Source organism: Anser anser (assembly GCF_964211835.1).
Source record: "Anser anser genome assembly, chromosome: 13".
NCBI lineage: Eukaryota > Metazoa > Chordata > Aves > Anseriformes > Anatidae > Anser > Anser anser.
Window position 1 is genome coordinate 7,290,059 of NC_139734.1, and position 18,465 is coordinate 7,308,523.

Genomic DNA, 18,465 nt, shown 5'->3' on the forward strand with positions numbered 1-18,465 from the left:
AAACTTGGGACTTTCTTCCAGTAACTTCCTCTACTTCTCTCTTTTGCCCTTCTTACTTTTCCTTTTGCTCTACCTTTCTCCCTTAGAAGTTTCCACTTCACCTCACCCTCTGTCCCACAGCAGCTCGAGTGTCCTCTACCAGAAAGAGAAACACGAAAGCAAGGTGGTGAGGTGACAGCAACAAGCTCAGCCTTGTTCAGCCTCTTCCCTTTTAACTGCATGAGATGCTTTAGCAAATTCACAGCATAGCTAGACAAGCAAATGATTCATTTAGAGAACTAACATAAAATGCAATTATAGAAAGACAAAGGGGAAAGAAGGAGAGGGGGGCAAGGATAAGATGATGATCTCAAAAGCTGCAAGGCAGAAATAGACTTCAGAGGGAGAACCGCTGAGGAGAAGGCTGAGATGAGAGCCTGCGAAGCAGTGGAAGGGGAGAGAAGGCAGATGGGGAACGCCGCAGAGCACGACCCACGAAGCAAGCCGCTCTTGCAGCAAGGCTAAGAGTGCAGGAAAAAGCGTAAGGTACATTTCTAAGCCCACTTCTGCAATGTTTAGAGAGCACAGTGCACTGCTGGAGGTTGACTTGGCTGTGTTGCTTAACCTGCACGAACGACTGGCCAAGAGCATTACACAAAGCTCAGAGGCTACAGGGATGGACCTGAGCATCTCTGGGTCACTGCTCTAAGTATTCCATGAAAACAAAAAACAAGAATTTCACCACAAGATGGGAAGCACCACTCTGAACTTCAAAGGTCACCCCTTGGTAGATGTGTTACATACACAGACATAGAGAGCCCAGGCCAGCTGCAGCAGATGAACTCTTTCCCATTCTTCACCTGTTCTAAATTTATCTCAGCAAACAAGAAGTGTTATACAACACAATTATGTCCCCAGTGCAGAGATCAATTTATTTATGACCATATAATTTAATACAAAGAGCCAGACAACAATCACAGGAAGCCCAAGGAGGTTGCGACGTACTTGTCCAGCAGCCCTCTTGAAAACTGACCACGTTCCAGATGCCCGAGTCTTGACGCCCTGAGCACAGGGCAGCAGTGACATGTCAGACACTAACCAAGGCTGGCCTTGGACCACATCTGGAGACCTCAGTTAATGCTGATTCCTTCTGCAAACGGATCCAGCGTCTCAGCAGGTTGTGCTCTGTTGAATTAAATCACTTGCATGATACTGGGAGGGGGAGATAAAGCCAAAGCCATGTCACTGGGGTCTGACAAGGTGCCCAGAGGCTTCTTGCAGGGCACCCTGACGGGGTGTCACCTGCATCCCGGCACGGTGACAGTGCACACAGAGATGCAAGGCTCTCCCCAGAATTTGCTGTGCCACAACGAGGAGCCATGTGCTGCTATCATCAGGTTTCATAGCGTTTGTAACACTACACAAATCCAAGCTCAGATGGCATGGGGAGAGTGCCCGTCTAGGGGGTTGATTCCATTGGGCTTGTCTGGATACCACTGAGAAAAAGGAAACTTCTATTTTTAAGTTTATATGAACTTAAAGCATTAAGAAAGACTAAAATCTCATGCCCCTGGCGATCATGTTGCTTTCCCTTCTACGTACATCTGTTCCACATCCCAGCTGGAACTGTAGAAACATCTTCAGACTCCCAGTTTTGGAAAAGAAAAAAAAAAAAGCTTCAAATCGAGCAGAAATCAGACAAAGTAACATCAATTACCCTGGTCACAGAAAAAGACTGCAGGGGCTGAGAAAGTTCAGTTTAGAAGATGACCCATCAACGTTCAGACATTCGTTGTAACCTTACATAAGCTCTCTTTTGTCTGAAAAACTGGCCCCAAAACATGCACAGACATTTACTTCTTAAGTTTACATCTCAGGCTTAGGAGCTTGCTGTTGAGCTTGAAAATAAGACCAAAAAGCCCAAAGCCCGACCTGCAGAAAAACCCAAGACAAGTCCCTTCCTTCCACTGCTCCCCCCCAGGCACACTTACGGGAACTCCAGCGCTTCTGAAATTAAATTGTGGGGGTCTTCACAACTACACACCCCTGGACAAAGTGGTAAGTGAAAAAAAGCCATCACCCACGAGAAATTATGGCATTAAACCCAGGGTCAGTGTCCCTGATGCAGTCCCTGAGAAACACAGCTGCACAGAAGCAGAGAAGAGAAAGCTCTTCAGAATGAGAATCAAAGGGTCTTCTTCAGTTTTGACACAACCCGGGAAGATTCTTTGAAACCCAGCACGCCGCATTTCCTATACAGTTAAAAAGCAACCCTAAAAGAATATTTTCACCTGCCTGAGCCTGCGGAGGTCCAGCAATTAGCAGTGCAAGAGCGAGATACTGGGCAGCACGGAAACAGCACAATCCACGACGCACATGCTAATAGCTGTGTCAGAAACTACCTGGAGGAAAGGGCAGAAGAGAAGAGGAAGTTTCCAGCTCTTCTTTCTTGACTGACCTTGCAGAAAGCGTGGGTTTAATGAGCAGCTCTCCTGCGTGAGGGCTCGCCACTCTCTGTGGATCAGATCATCACCACCTTGGCATGGCCAGGCCGGGCGCTGCCCCAGCACACCACGAGAAATACAAAGGCTTATGAATTTGGGAGCCCTGATGCAGTACTTACTGTTGGGACTTCAACTTCTTTCTGCTGCTCAGTCAGCCAGAGCTTATTCTGAGGGAAACAGCAAGTTTTCCACCGTGTACATTTTAGGAAAGCAGAGCCCAGGCACGATCCTGTGACTTACTGAGGGTCACGACACGGCGCTGCGGCAGGCGGGAGCAGAAGCCACGGCCCTGCTTCAGGCAAGAAGGGTAAGGAAGGGAAGAAGTCACCTCCAGCTCCTTGCAGCCCTCCTCAAACCCCTTCCGCCACTCTGGCGGTTTTAGCTGCCCTGGATTGCTCCTTGTCAAGATATTGAGAAAAGAAAAAAACCATCTGATTAAGAGGCTGACCCACGGGTCTCTTGTTCTTCACACAAATTAACCTAGAGCCTGAGACTTATTTTATATAAATCATTTTCTCCTTCTCTCTGCCTCCCCCCCAAAAAGGAGAGGGGGTTGTCTATTGAATCTGACACTCACGTAATGAAGAAAACAACGCAAGACAACCTAATGAAGCAGCAATTCCAGCAGGATCTCAGTAGATATATGAATAGAACATGAAACACTCCATTCTATCATCCATAATATCAGCATTAAAAGAGAAAAAACGATGGTAGTGAAGGTGCAGTGTGATTTAGCACATGCCCAACGTTATCTTGGGTTAAACCCAAGGAATCCTGTAGCATGGCAGACGTGGGGAGAGAGAAGCTGGGATCCCAGCTGAACAGAAAGCACTTCTGCATACAAACCCAACCCTGGGGGTTCAGGGAGAGATAACCAGAGCTCCGGAGCAACAGCCAGGCTCCGCACGCACACCGGCTCACTGGAACAGGCATTAGGGATTTCACAGCCTGGAACTACTCCCAGGTACGACACTTCTGCCATCCTCCAGCAATATTCCTCCTTCCCTGCCCACGTTACATAACAGGAAGCGTTATTTATTTATTTCTTGATAAGATGCCTTTTCATAACAATAGGAACTACTGGAGACTGAGATAACTTGATGAATTTTTCCTATTATCTAAGAGCTTAGTCACTCAGGGAATTAGTCATGTTCAAAATAACAGCCCGGCTCAAAGAGATTCAGAGCAACCGTTCTGGAGCAGAAGCAGCTAATGTCATAAATACATTAAGATGTTAGCTTGAAGCATTTCAGAGATTTTTCAAGAAGCCTTTAAAAAAAGAAAAAACTCTCTGCCCGTACACAAGGAAATCGGGTTCTCAGCAGTTAAAAACCCGCTGGGTTTTACCAGGTGTGCTGTGCTCCAACACCGAAACCTCGAAGCAGGAGGGAGAGAGGGACTTTTGGCTTTGCAGTGAGTGCATCCTGCTCGACGCTATACAAAATACAGTTTTGTATTTCTATGGTACCCTCCAAGCAATGGTCTCGAAGGGTTTTCCAGATATCCCCGATGAATCGTGGAGATATCCCAGGAGGCAGAGAAGTTATCGTCACGCCTGTTACCCAGCAGGTAGGAAGCAGGGCACGGAGCCATGGGTTGCTCATGGTACTAGAGCCAGGCCTTCTCCTCACCAGCCCTGGGACTGACACAAGGGCAATCACCAGCATGTATCTGGTATTTATCCAAATAGCTTTATTTCCTGTAACATCTACTCCTTCTTAACCTGGACATTTACTGCACACTCTTACAGCAATGCCAGTGGGGGGCTTCACAGACAGATTGTAGAAGCCCAGAACTGGAAGTGAAATGGGAAACAGAACAGAAACCACATAGGAGAGAAAAAATCCCCCAGAGAAATGCACTTGGTAGCACGGACATAAGCCTTTGGGAGCTATATGACACTGCAGCACGCGCAAAGTTCTGCAGTGCGTGCAGAGCTCTCGCAGCCCAAATACCAACCTTCGATGACAACAGATGCCAGGATGAGTGGGACAAAACTTTCCAAAAGCCACTCTTGCAGGAACGGCCCCCCTTGCTCAGGCTGCAGAGTACGGCGATGACCAACCAGACAGCTCCCCTACACCGCTGGGGGAGTGCAGGGTGCTCTGGGCCTCCCAGGTCCCACTCTTTGCCAGTGCCTGGACATGGAAAGACCCTTTCCCCATCCCATGCCAGCCTGGCTTCCCCCTCCCCACTGCATTTGCTTATCCACATTTTCGAAAATGAAAACCCAACCCAAACTGCTTTCTTGCCCTTCTCTTCTCCCAGCTTCACACTGAGCTTTTCAGGATTACGGAATGCAAAGAGTCTTTCTACTTTAAATCTGCTTTGATTTGCAGACTGGCAAGTGAAGAAGAATCAGCAAGGAAAAATGGAAGGAAGTTTCCTGCCTGCTGACCTGCCCTGTTCATGGACATCGTCATGGCTTCCCGCACTTGGCACTTTTATTCACTGAAATCTTTTTCAACGTTGTGGTGATTTACAATAGCTTACTTTCTGCTTCTGACAGCGATGTAAAATTTCAACAACAAATTGATTTTAAATGTTTGACCAACATGCACTGTAAAAATATGTCTGTACGTGGCTGAAAAAGAAAAGACTGGGACTCTACGTATTGAAGCTAATGGCTGCACTCACTTTGACTTTCACAGGCACAACATTAAGTACAGATTTAGACTGTATGTGTGGAAGTAAAAACGAAGAGGCAAGCTTGTTTTTCCTTTATTAAATACGAAGGCTTGGGGAAAAAAAGCTCTGTCCTTATCAGATTAAAAAACACTATTCCATAAAAGGCTGTGTTATGGCGTGATTTAAACCAACTCGTTTCATTATCATGCCGGATCAATATTCTCTGTGCAGACCTACCCAAAGAATCACCGCACTTGCAATGCTGATCAGATGTGTAGATTTATTCTCATCACTACCAATGACAATTAGTTTCATCTTTCAGGGTTAAAAACAGATACTAGCAGAGTTTAGCAACTTAGTGCCAATGAAGCATGTAAAATACCCTCATGGGATGCTAGCATAATTGGCAAAAGATTAATTGTTTAAAAAACGGAAAGCAGCACATGCAAAGGAGAAAAAAAGAAGCCCCGACAGCTTAATATTATGGAATAATAGCTAGGTTTAAGGGGCTAATTTAGAAATAAAGAACCACCTGCCATGAGAACAAAAGGTACTATCACTTGTAAAATATAGTGACATGCTTCTTATAGATGACTAACAGAGTGGGTCCGATTCTTTAACCCAAGCAGGGCTGAGTGACAGAAAGCAGCCCTTTCAGCAACACAGTGCAGTGCAGAGCAGTCTAAAATCTACGTTCAGACCAACGTGCCCGAGCAGAACACAGTCCAGGGGTGCTATCCAAAATAAACGTCTATTGCTGTTCTTTAAGAGATGTACATAAAATAACAAAGGGGGAAAAGACAATCAAAAAAACCATATTCAGAGGCTCGGTGCTCAAGAAAATTGGCCCAGTGTTCTCTCGATGGAAGGGTAAGGCTCCCTGCCATACGGTAGGCAGCCTAGTGTGTGCGAGCGGGCCGGCTGACCTTCGCTGGGGAGCAACAGGAGTAAACCACTCCGCATTTCTATAGCCCGTTTTAGCCAGGAGACTGAGATGATAACACTCACACTGACTCGGTGAGATGCAGCTACTTCTAGTGTGGGACGACTCATTTGTTTAGCAGAGCACACCAATACAATCCAACAAAAAGTGCTCTAAAAATCAGAGGAACTCACCAACGGTAACAGCAAGCAAAATCTGGCATTGACGGTATGGAACTGCCTGCGCTGGCATGTGGCCAGGACACCTGGTCCAGTCATCCTTGCCTTGCAAAAAAAGAGAGCAGAGTTTGGATGGACCAAACGTCACAGCAGGACCCTGGCTTTGCAGCGCAGCCAGGCTCCTTGCCCCCTGCACCCCCTGGGCCGCAGCGAGCAGGCTCCCCGCTCAGAAGCTGCTGCAGAGATCTCCACTGGATTCACCTCACGTGCTGCGATCCTTTTCTCTGCTTTGTGGTCCGTTTTTTTACCTTAATTTCAGATGATAAAGAGATACACGGAGAATCTTCAAATACTGCTGAGGTTGTAAAACTGGCACACAAAATGCAGAAGCCACAGCCCTCTCTTTCATTTTTCCCTTATTAGATGGAGCAGCATTGGGAAATTCCTGGGCAGAACCTGCTTCAAAATCAATCACCAGCGTTTGACTGCCCCCCCTCCAAAAAAAATAAATTTAAATTACAGGCTATTCAGCAACCACTACAATTTCTGTCTAAGAGAAGGCAAAGATTAGTCTAATCAGAACAAAATAACAAGGTCTTCCTTATTGCCATCAACAAGAAAGGAAGCTCGAAAGATAAAGAGGGCAAGAAAGTGTCAAGTGCGGTGCTGTGTCGCTCAGGAACGCGCTGGCCCCGCACCACATCCCCTCCCCTCTCCGCCAGAGCTCAGCAGTCACCCAGGGGGAAAGGGAAAAGGATGAAAGAGCCCCAGCCAGCTTTTCCACCACCACTTTTCTTTCAGCGTGGTAATCTCTGAAAATGTAAATCAGCAAATGGGTGAAAGGCGATTTGTGTTGCTTGGACACCGGCGAAGAGGGGAAAAGTGCTAGGCTGGCACGCATGTGGGGAGGCGCATGGAACAAAAAGCCTGGGTGCCTGCAGGGTGGGAGCAGGCAGCAAAACCCCCAACTCCTGCTGGGTGCCAGACAAGCCTTAAATAGGACCCTAACAAATTTGCTGGCTGCCGCAGGCTGCTGTCAGCACCCCCACACTACGCTTCCAGTGCTGGCATCAGGAGCACGAAGCGTTGGGCTCCTCTCTAAGTGCCTCGGAGGGGATGGAGGGCAGGAGCGAGCCGCAGGGGGCTCACGGAGCTGGCGGAGGATGGGCAGCAGGAGAGACCCAGCAGGGATTGCTGTGCTGGCTCCAAAACCATCCCTGCTGCCAGCAGCAGCCACCGGGTGCCCCTGACGGAGCTGGGTGACACCAGCAGGGCCAATGCCACCAGTGGCCATGGGACGAGCCCAGTGGGGTGTCCTGCGGCTCCCCGAGGGCAGCGAGCACCCAGGGAAGGACGCAACAAAACAACAAAATCCCACAAAAGCCAGCCCAGCGCAGGGAACGGGAAGCAGGGGAAATGCTGCTGCAAAGCCGAGCAGTACGAGGACGGGAGGAGGACCTCAGTAACAGCCGCATCTCTTTGCAGGGAAGTTTCTGAATGAGGAGACCCTCGCCAAGGCGGGGAATCGCCCCAGTTCCCCTCCTGGCAGATACAGCCCCTGGGGGCCGTACTCGAGGCACAGCGAGGACATCTGCAAAGCGGCAACGTCTTTTTTTTCCCCTCTGTCACTGCTTGAACTGCTTTCCCCAAGCCTCATCCCTCCGGAGAAGCGCTTGGCAGTCCGACGCGAGCCAGGCAGGGATGCTCCGGCGCGGCAGCACCCAGCCTCCCCCCGCGCCGCAACTCATCATCCGCAGAAGGGGCAGAGCTGACAGGTCCCAGCGGCGGCAGCCAGCCGGCATCCCCGGGCCGGTGCTCCTCTCCTCTCAGTCCTCTCCCTGGCTCTCGCACCGCACCCACGCGCTGGCAAACCCTCTGCTTTCCCCCGGCGAGCCCCCGACCCACCCTGCCGAAACCCACCTCCCCAGCCCCTGCCGAGCGCCTCTCCCCCCCTCCCACGCCCCGGCGAACGCACACCCTCCTTCCTCCCTTCTCATCCCGTCTTCTGCTCGGCTGTTTGGTACCACCGAGTCCATAAAATGGCTACGGGGGGATCAATGGTTTCAAGGACAGGGAGTAAAGGAGGAGTCGGGAGATAGGACGGCGGCTTATTTCCCCTTCAAAGTACTGCAATGAGAGGAAAAGAGAAAGACGTAGCTACCTGAACTCACCATTCCTGATCCATCCCTTAGCCACTGCATCTTGCTTCTGATGATGTCCTTATTATCAGGGAGGGGAAAAAAAAAATCCCTACTGCCTGGCGAGAGCTGGCAGGAAAAAAAAAAAGAAGCCCCCCACCCCCACCCTAGCCTGAAGCCTTCAGTCAGCCATCCCTCAGCCTGGCAATCCCGTGCCTGTCGGGAGCACGTTATTAGCAGCCTCCTCACTACCTGGGCTCGTAGTTATTTCTTTCAGTCACAGACCGAGGGATTTGAGGGGAGGGGGCCGTCCTTTTTGCTGCCTTGCCGTGCTTTGCAACTCCGCAGGAGGGGAGGGCAGGGAGGGGAAGGGCCCCCGCAAGAACTTCGCGAGGGTCCCCGCGCCGCCCGGTGCCCTGCCCTCCTCCTGCTGCTGCTACGGGGTCCCAGACCCACAGAGCCCGCGTGTCCCCGTGCCCAGCAAGGGGCTGGGGGCTTTGCTGGCATCCCAAGGGCAGCGAGCTCTCGCTCTGCTCCATGTGCAGGGCAAGTCCCTTCCCACCGGAGCAAAACCTCGCAGCCTGGTGAAGGGCTCTCCGCTTCTGGCACCTGGGTTAAAACCTCCCGGTTTTAATCCCCGCTGCCTACTCCCATCACTTTTTCCTGACTTTTCGGTCAGAGCGAGGGAACGACAGCCCCCCGTGCTGTTGGGAAAGAAAAGACGCTCGTGGAAGTGTTTGTCGCCAGCACAGCCGCCCACCGAGCCGGGGAGCCGAGATCGGTCTGTCTGGCGCTGCCTGGAAGAGGCGGCGGTGGTGCGTTGGACTGGCACTGCCGGCTGAAGCAGGACCGAATCCTCCCGGTTCTTCCAGACAGGACATTCACATCAGCATCACCCTCCCCATATTGCAGAGGACACACAGAGATCAAAAAGGGTTGGCCAAGGCCATGCAAAGAGGCTGCTGCGCTGTGGCCGCAGCCCCTTGCCCGACAGCCCTGGGAAGGAGCAGAGCATCACGAGGGCTGACACCCACCTGAGTGCCATGAAGCCGTCCCAGCATCTCTCCAGCACCTGAGAAGTCTGCAACTAGCCCCAGAGGCATGGGAGGGCAGATAAAGTCACGGAGACTACGTGGGTTCCTGCCCTGGGTACCCTGGATCCACGCGCAGGACAGAGCAAAACGTGTAGGGAAGCTGCAACCTCCTCCATCACATCCGCAGAGGATTTAGGGTTGTTTGAAGGGTTATGGTGTGTTGTGTTGTTTTTACCGTGCACTCCTGCCTCAAGGGCAGAAGGGCATTTGAATCTCCCGGTCCTGACCTCTAGAGGAGTCAACATTTTTCCTGCAGCTGAAGATTTTGAGTCAGGGAACAACACGCAGCTCCACGTGACTGCCACTTTCTGCTAGCCCTGCGCCAGTCAGCGGGATGTACGAGGGACCAGAGCCTAGGTGTCTTCATTTATTTATTTAAGTATGCCGGAACAAAAGCACAGGCAAGAGCAAAGGGATGCTGCCCAGCATCTCTGTGTCACTTGGGCCCCACGTAGCCTGCTCCAGTTACATCAAGCCACATCCCATCACCTTTCATACAGACACTGACAGCCGTCATTATTCCCGGAGACGGCTGACAAAAGAAAGAGTCAGGAGGCAAACACTTAGAGATGCCCAAACTCCAGAATTCTGCCTACGTTAAGTAACAGAAAATCCGGGTAAATTATTTATACAAAGGAGGGCTCTAGTCTGAAAAATCCCATCTCTGAAATCTTCCTGGAAGGGACGTCCAATTCCCTGCTGAATAATACAGCGATGGCCACATCGTTGTGCAGCCCTGGTTTTCACAAAACCCTGAGATACATCACCTATTTGGGATGTCATTCTGATCCACTGCAATTTCGCCAACGATTCAAAAGCTATAGGGGGTGGGGAGAGCTGGGATGGAAGAACTGACGGACAGACATGTCCCGAATGCATGGGCAATGTTTCCTCCAGAAACTGGACTGAAAATAAAAGCAATGATCGGGTTACCTGTCATTGAAGGGTAAATGCTTTTCCTACAAGGAAATACCAAAAGAGAGACCTGCAGTACTGTCAAGCATACACATGAATAACACAGGACCCTCCTAAGCACGAGATCACCTTAAGACCACACCGAAGCGTACCGGTCACTCCACTGACTTCAGTCAAAGGGACACCCATCTGAACCCTGGCAGTGCGAACGGAGGGAGCACTTGTCTGGCACATCCCATCGTGTCGCTCTAATTGGTGAAGTGGATGTGGGGGAGGTCGAGTTGTGTTGAGGCTTGTTGCACACACGCAGAAATCCCACCGCTTTCTCTCCTCCCGCTGTCAGCTGTTGATTAGGCCCATCAATAAGGCTAATATTCCTCTGCTTCACTTCCTATCCCTTGGTTATGCTAAGCAGATTTGGGAAGTAAACCGAAGGTTGCCAGGTTAATTCTCCATCCCTATGAAGGTGACAAGAGGCAGCAAGAAGCAGAGATTAGCCGAATCCCTGAATCGGCATCCGTCTGCACACAAATCCAACCTTGCCCAGACCAGCTGGGCAGCGATTCTCTGCCGCACAAAAACCTCCAAGAACCCACCTGCACTTCCTCCGCCAAGCAAACACACCCTTGTTGCCTCCATCTCCATAAAACGGCCAGACTGCAGGCAGGGGACCCACCCCAGAGGACCCACAGGTACAGGAAGAGCCACCCGCCAGCTTCCCTGCAACCCCGCAGCAGGGGAAGAAACCTGCCCTTTGGGAAAATTTGGGGAAAAGGCCTCACATCTTGGCTCCTCTGCCAGGCATTCGAGCAGGGATGCTCCAACATGACCACGCTGCAGGCAGCCCCGCCAGCACACAGCGGAGATTTCGTGTTTCAAACGAGGCACTGGAGCTGGAGTCACGCACAGCACCACGCAGTAGTGCTGCGGACACTGCGCTGGTTATAAAACCCGTACCGCTGAGGGGAAACAGAGGCAACCCCCAGTGCGCAGTATTTGGGCACTGGAAGTTTGTGCACTGGTTCCTTCCCCATGATTTAGCCCACAAAAACATCATTTCTGCTACCAACGAGAATGAGTAGTTCAGTACTGCTTGAAACATTTTGAGGAGCAGAGCAGGTCCTCGGTTTGTCTTGGGGATTGTTCCAGCAGACAAACCCCGTAAGAACGCAGACGTTTCTCGTTAATAACACAATGTCCCATTCGTTCTCAGAAGAACTGTGGTCTGGTCGCATTTTAGCTGCCACAGACCCCAGAAGTCTCTGTCCCTACAGAACCAGTCCATAACACGTTGAATCTCAGGTGAGCAGAGCTGTGAAGGCATGGACAAGGTTTACCTGGAAACCGCTCTGCGGTAGCAGTTGTGGCTGATGTAAGTACTGTAATTATTAGATTAATGCCACTTTTCCGTGTGCAACTTTTTTCTCTTAATTACTTGCAGCTGGAGAGACTGATTCAAAAGCAAAGCAAACGGGTACAAGCAGAAGGATGCTAACTATCACGTCACGCTGCTGAAAAGGCAAAAAGAAATCTCTGGCCCTGTACCTCATCTCATACACTTGGAGCCATGCAACCAACACACAAAAAACTTCAACGGCGTCCCCACGGCACTCTGCTGCCCGACCCGACACGTGCAGCCACTCGCCCTGCCCTCCCTCCCCATTTACTGCTACGCTGCAGTACCACAGGGCAGCTCCGGGTCCAGGTCCCCAGCTTGAGACGGATGGGGATCCCAAACTGGGTGATAATTTCCTTGCAGCCCGCAAGAGCAGTGAAGGAAGGACAGCAGCATCACAGGATTTCACCTGCCTCTAATCTCTTTTCTTCACTATGCCCTCTCGCTGCCAAAATCCCCTCTGGATCGTTCAAGGCTGCCTTTCTTTAACCACACCGTAAGAATACCGCTATGAACTGCTCTCTGGGTATGGAAACTTCTTCAGAGATGCTCCTCTCCTTCCCCGGCTCCTGCCTTTACGAGGGGATTTCCCCTGCTGTCTTTTGACCCCTCTTCTCCCCTGCAATGCTCGCTGCAGGCACGGGAGCACATCCCCCGGTCCCCCAGCCAGCAGCTCCCCATGGCGATGCCTGCCCTGAATTGCCTCCATCGGGGGGAGCCTGGCAGTGCTCTGTGGAGAGCCCTTCCTCAGTGGTTATTGCATCGCTGCGGCGGGCAGATGTTCTTCATTACCTATCAGAGAGCACAAATATGTTCTCGCAGCCATTGTCTCTACTGAACTGCAAAGAAAAGGCACCAAACCCTACAGGTTAATTAATGAGAAGGGAGGGGATTTTGTCTAACCTCTACTAGGAATTAGCCAGCATGGCTTTATAAACCAATCAGCCACACTGCACAGCTATGAAATAAGTATCTTCCTTCAGGGAAAAAAAAAAAACACGCCACAAACCCTATGGAATACTTTCATAATGGCCCAGTGCTTCTCAGATTAGCAGAGCAATAACGCAGTGCTTCAGGCTCTTGCAAAGTATTATTATTTGTGGTACATTACAAGGTAGATTGTTTGTTCTTTAATAGGAGATGACATACGCAGAAGCCCCAGATACGCGTCCTCCTGAACCAACTCTGACACAAAGACAGTTTTAGTCATAAATTAAAGGACTTGAACAAGGGCAGGAAAATGATTTGCTCTGATGTAATTGATCAGGATCTTGCTGTTCACCAGAGAAAAAAGAAAAAGATTTTCATCTCCCCACTGCAGCTGCAAACCAGGTGCACAAGGAGCTCCCCTGACTTGCCCAAGGTTATGTATTGAAACAGAGGCATGGATGGACAGGGGAGCCCAAGCTTGGTAGTATTTCTCTGCTCTGAAGCCACTTCTCCAGTTCAGACCACTACGTGTGAAACATACTATATGTGCTATATATATGCTATATGCATAAGTATATATATAGCATATACATATATATATATATTTGCTATATACTTGGCACAAACTAGAGTTATTTCTAATTTATGTTTGGTACTGTTATTTGGTACATTATATTTAGCAGTCACAGTGCAAACAGATTCCAGTCTAGCTCCACACAGGGTACTCCTATGGCAAAGGAGGTAAATGACCAAATGGGCACGGCCACGCCGTCCGGACGCTCTCCCCAGAGGACTTTTTGCTTGATTTTAGCGCCAAAAAGCTTCTGGTTTGGACAGGACAAAACCAACCTATAGCTCTTACAAAAGCCATAGTGAAAAACCATGGTTTGGAAACCTGTTAAAAATAAATACATAAAATAAAGGAAATGGTTTTTTTTTGAGTGAACCACGCAGCCCAGAGGCCGGGATCCCCCTTCCCAGTCGCAGATGCTCCAGCCGACGCGGTCCCGTGCCAAGCATCTTGTTTACTATTCCCGTTCCCTCCTCACCCCCGTCTGACTGACAAGACGACTCATGCCTCAGCCCATTTGATTTGCTAATATCTTTCAACTTTTTCCAACAGTGGCATTTTTAAAACTCCCACACCTGCTTTAATTAAACCGTGGCAGCCTGTTTCCAAGGCCCGCACTCTGTCGCTAAGGTCTCTGCTTCGGAGGTGAAAATTAATAACCTGCAGTCAAATTAAACTCAGAGTGAAGAGGAAAGCACCCCGGTTCAGATCCCCAAGCCCGTTAAAAGTCTCTCCAGCATCCAAGTCTTCTTTATGTCCATCTGTTACCAGCACTGCCCTACTTCTGCTTATTCAGGGAAAATCCTATGGAGATTAAAAAAAGGAATAAAACTAAATTTGAAAAAGAAAGGGCTTTACAAGTAGCACAATGCACGTATATAAATTCATTTAGTTTGTGTACATAGAGAAAAATCCGCAGCCAAAAAAAGGTTTTTTTTTTTTAAAGCAAACAAGAGCTTAGCATTACAATTCACAAGAAGATCTACAGGGAACCGGTGCCCTATCTCCCCCAGCCATGACCTTCAAGGCCCGAAGGGACTAAGGAAGCCACATACCCTGCTCCTTCCTCACGCCCATGGCAGGACCCAGGGACAAGCGTCCAGCACCCATGGCATGGCCATGCCTCCTGCCCCGAGTGTGCACAGCCCTCCCTGGTCCCACATCACACCGAGCTCCTGTCTGCCCCCCTCACCCAAACCCCATGGGGATCCCACTGGAGCTGGGTGATTTCAGAGAACGCATCCCAGCCTGGTCCTACACCCACAGATATATACTAACCCCTGGGACGAACAGCTTTTCCCCCTTTTTCTGCAGCAGCAGAAACCACGGCGGTGAGATGGTTGGGTACGATCCGGGCACAGCACAGAGCTCTGCTGGCCTCCAGGGGAGTACGGCTTGAATATCAATTTTACAGCTCGGCTCTCAATAAACAAAGCTATTGCAGAAGGCAAGTAGATTGGTCTCCAAGTCCTCACATCGCCATCAGGCAGGTGAAGGCTTAATGAGCAGGTCATGTTTATAAGGTTATGGCCACAGTTCATCAAAATGCACAGAGTAACGTGGAGGATCCTTTCGCATTCACTCATTGTTCCTCTAGCTCAATTATTTAACGCAAGCTGCGACCTGCGGCCCCAGACGAAGGCTTTAAGCCACTCAGATCACAGCCACGTTTTGATGGCTTCAGTTGGTCTGAGTTTCAAGTGCTCGGGGAGAGACCCTTACCCAAGCAAGGTGCGCAGAGAGGAGCAAAGGGAGGGCTCCCGGAGCAGCCAGACCCCAGCCCTACAAGTACGGGCTGCCCAGCAACAGCCAGGACAACAAGGAGAGTTTTGAGCTTTATCTCTACCATGGTGTGCGTTTGTGGTACTTACATGCCTACATTTCTAATGGACCTGGGTCAGGTCGGTCTCAAGGTTTCTAGTGCCTCCCCACACTCTTCCCTTTGTTTTCTCGTGCCTGCCATCAGCTGCGCCAGCAGGGAGCAGCTGGGCAAGCAAAACAGGCAGGGAAAGGAGCAGCTGGGACCAGCCCCAACATCACCCAGAGAACTTCTTGTGCTGGAGCATCATCTGCAGCTCCAATCAGCAGAAGGAAACCTCTTTGCTCAGTCCTTCTATTAACTATTGACTTTCAGAGTTGGGAAAATTACACAGAGGCGCTCTCCTTCGATACTTCAGGCTGCTGCAGCACCATTAAGTTTCTCTCCCAAGAAAGCACTGCCCTGAATCGCCCACAGAAGTTAAATCAAAGAAAGGCAAAGGGATTTCTTCCCCACCTGCCATCTGCAAAGGAATGGAAATTCACCTGATAAACAGAACCACACGCTGTCATCATAGGCTACTTTCCAAGATCCCTTCAAGTCTCACAGTCCCCTCATCAGCCTTTCACTGACACAGACAGTCCACAGGTCTTCCCCACCGAGCTCAATCCACAAAGGAGCATTTTAATCTTGTTTCATTTTGAAAAACATTCACAATTCACTTTCTGACACTCCTTTTCTTAAAGCTTCCATCCCTGTTCCCCTCCCTAAACCTACAATCCTCGCTGGTGTCCTTTGAAATTGTTAAAACTCATCTGCCTACAACAATTACCAACTCACTGCTTTAATTTCAAATGAGATGAGATCCCTCTTGGGTTTGTTTTTATTAGTGCAGAGGAAACAGGCCATAGGCTCAAAGAGTCTCTGGCTTGCCAGGAAGAAAGCAGTAGGAAGGGGCATTGCCCTCCCGCTGTTCCCATGTCTTTCATTTCTGCATTGCCACACTACGTTACGCGGTATCAGTGCAGCGGGGTGTGCAGTAACACGAGGAGACAGGCAGATCCAGGAGGAGCCAAAGGTTTCCCCATGAAGTCATTTCACAGCAGGGATGCTCAACAGCAAATACAGGGTGTAAAACATGGACAAGGATCATCTAACATCTTCCAGAGCACTTACAATTTTAGGTCGCAAACCAACTGAAGTCTACAGAGGTCAAATCTCAGGAGCAGTTATAAAACCACGGTCAAATAAATAAAGGGGTTAAAACCAGCTACAGTACTGCCTGGAAAGCCTTTCTTAGAAAAGCAATTCCTTTATTAAATGTATATCCCCACATGCACACGAGGCCATAAATATGTAACATTCTCTCCCTCTAGTGGCTGGAGGCTTGGAAATAAAGAGGATTGAAAATGACCTTGCAATCCCAGGAAAAAAAAATGGAGTTGTCCCAGGGTGTCTATCCCCTAAACCCTGCAGGGAGCCAGCCATCACCCTGGCAGGTACTAAGCCTGCGACAGGGATGAGGCTTTGCGTCCTCTGCGGCAGTCGCTCCCCAGCAGCGCTATGCAGAGCAGGATGCAACGAGCTGCTAGCTACAGTTCAGCTCGTCTTCACTAGCCACCTACAGGTTCTTGTGCTAGAGCCACTTACCTACGTGCTTTGCCTGTGCGCATTTGTTTTTCTTCTCCGCAATGCTCTGCTTTATCAGACTAGTGCTTGTTAATGCACCACAGCCAAGAACATGTAACAGCCGCTCTGTGCTTATCCTCACCGTATCATCCAGTCCGTCTGCCAGGTCTGCTCACACCTTCCCACCGTCGGCATGCTTGCAGGAGAGCACGAGGCATAAAAAAGTCACCCTGAGATGGTCTGACAGCACAAAGAGAGCAGCAGTAGCGCAAACCAAGTCGAGACACAAAGCTCCCCAATAAACTGTTTCTGAATGCTTTCCTCTTACTGGTAGTATTGCTCAAGGGTTTTAAAGATCACAAAATACCGAACTCCACAATACACTTGAGGTTCCCAGATTTATGTACGCAGCTTCTCTATTTGTTTGAGTGCTGGGACTTATTTTCACATAAGCCTTCTGCTGCTCTACCCATCCTGTAAGGGTTACTAGAGTGGTACAGCCTCCACTTTAAAGAAACGTAGCATTGTTTAGAAGGACAGCATTCTTGGAAGGCAGCGTGGCACTACCAGGTCACGACAGCTCCTTTCCCCAGCTGCAATACAACGCTACCATTTCATTTATTGTAGCTTAAAAAAGTCGCACTCAATATCAGACATCATTACCTCAGCACAAAATGTATGTGTGTGGGTATGAGTGCTGGATGAATATTCTTGACAACAACAGCAAAAATGTTCTGATAAAAAGCTGGGAAAAAAGGAAGAAAGAGGTGGGGGATGCTATCCAAGAGAGCTGGTGGGTTTGATTCAAAGATAACACTTGCAAATACTCTTTGCAGTTTTCTCAGGCTTGCGTGCCCATCACAAGCATGTCTGAGCCTTTCCAACATCCCTGGGAAGAAAGGGTGAGTTGAAGGTCTCAACTCTGCACAGATTTGCACATCCAGGAAAAGATATCCTGGAGGAACACCTGTTTTGAACTGAGAAAGGTTAATAGAGCTGCCCACAAGCCCTCTGGCCATTAGAGCTCAGAGACTTTTCGCCCCTTCTCACTACTGTGACAAGCCTGGCAAGGGCGAGACCAGCCTCATCATATGACCATATCATTTACATGCTGCTCTTTTCTTCTTTCTTTTTTTTTTTTAAAAAAAAACATAGTACATACACCCAAGCAGATGCCTGTAAGAACCAACGAGGCAGGCAGACGTTAAAAACCATGTTTATGCCAAAATCCCGGTAAGCTGCCCCGTGCTTTTCCTGCATTGCCTTCCCAGCTACTCCCGATTCAAGAGTCAGGTCCACACTTTGCCTTCCAAAACTGCCCTTTGCCATTTGGTTCTTTGGTTGGCAGTGAGGCTTATAATTCAGTCCCAAATGCTCCCCAGCATCACTGCTGTGTACGAGGGATTATGCAGAGGTAAAGACTTCAAGCACCCATGTGGTGTGAAGTCAGAACACCATCTACTGCCTTCTGGAGTGCTAAATATACCAATATTTTACTACATACTTGCCTACTTAGCTATCTCAAGAGCAGTCTGTATCAGTCCCTAAAGAAGGCAGTTTGCTATTTATATATAATGTGCTTAGCAATTTTTGTCACTAAAGCTCCATAGATATATTATGCATGGGGCTTTTCATCCTTATAAACTTCAACACGGGAAAAATCTATGCTATAAACTAATCTTCACAGGTTCTTAGAAAGGAACGCTGTCAGGCGGGATGAGTGTGCTAACACCTCCGAGAGCGTAATTCTCGTAAACTAAGGATTTTAACAATGTTTAGAACATGGCATGAGAAATAAGTTAGACAGGCAGCCATTGAAAA

At 49.3% G+C, this 18,465-nt stretch overlaps 1 protein-coding gene across 14 annotated transcripts in view; it reads right to left on the bottom strand.

Annotated features, from left to right (window-relative positions):
* The window catches only part of ARHGEF9 (Cdc42 guanine nucleotide exchange factor 9), a 184,793-nt gene that overhangs the window by 109,718 nt on the left and 56,610 nt on the right, over positions 1-18,465 (bottom strand). The window contains exon 1 of one of the 14 annotated variants that reach the window (XM_083797088.1): positions 8,374-9,357. The exons of 9 other annotated variants lie outside the window; for them this stretch is intronic. Coding sequence is in view for 2 of the 5 variants with exons in the window: in XM_083797097.1 (XP_083653223.1) it covers positions 8,384-8,413 (30 nt within the window). In the remaining 3 variants the exon portion in view is untranslated. Of the gene's footprint in view, positions 1-8,373; positions 9,358-18,465 lie in introns of those variants that run through there. 4 more of the 14 variants (XM_083797077.1, XM_083797090.1, XM_083797097.1 and 1 more) reach the window with 4 other exon arrangements.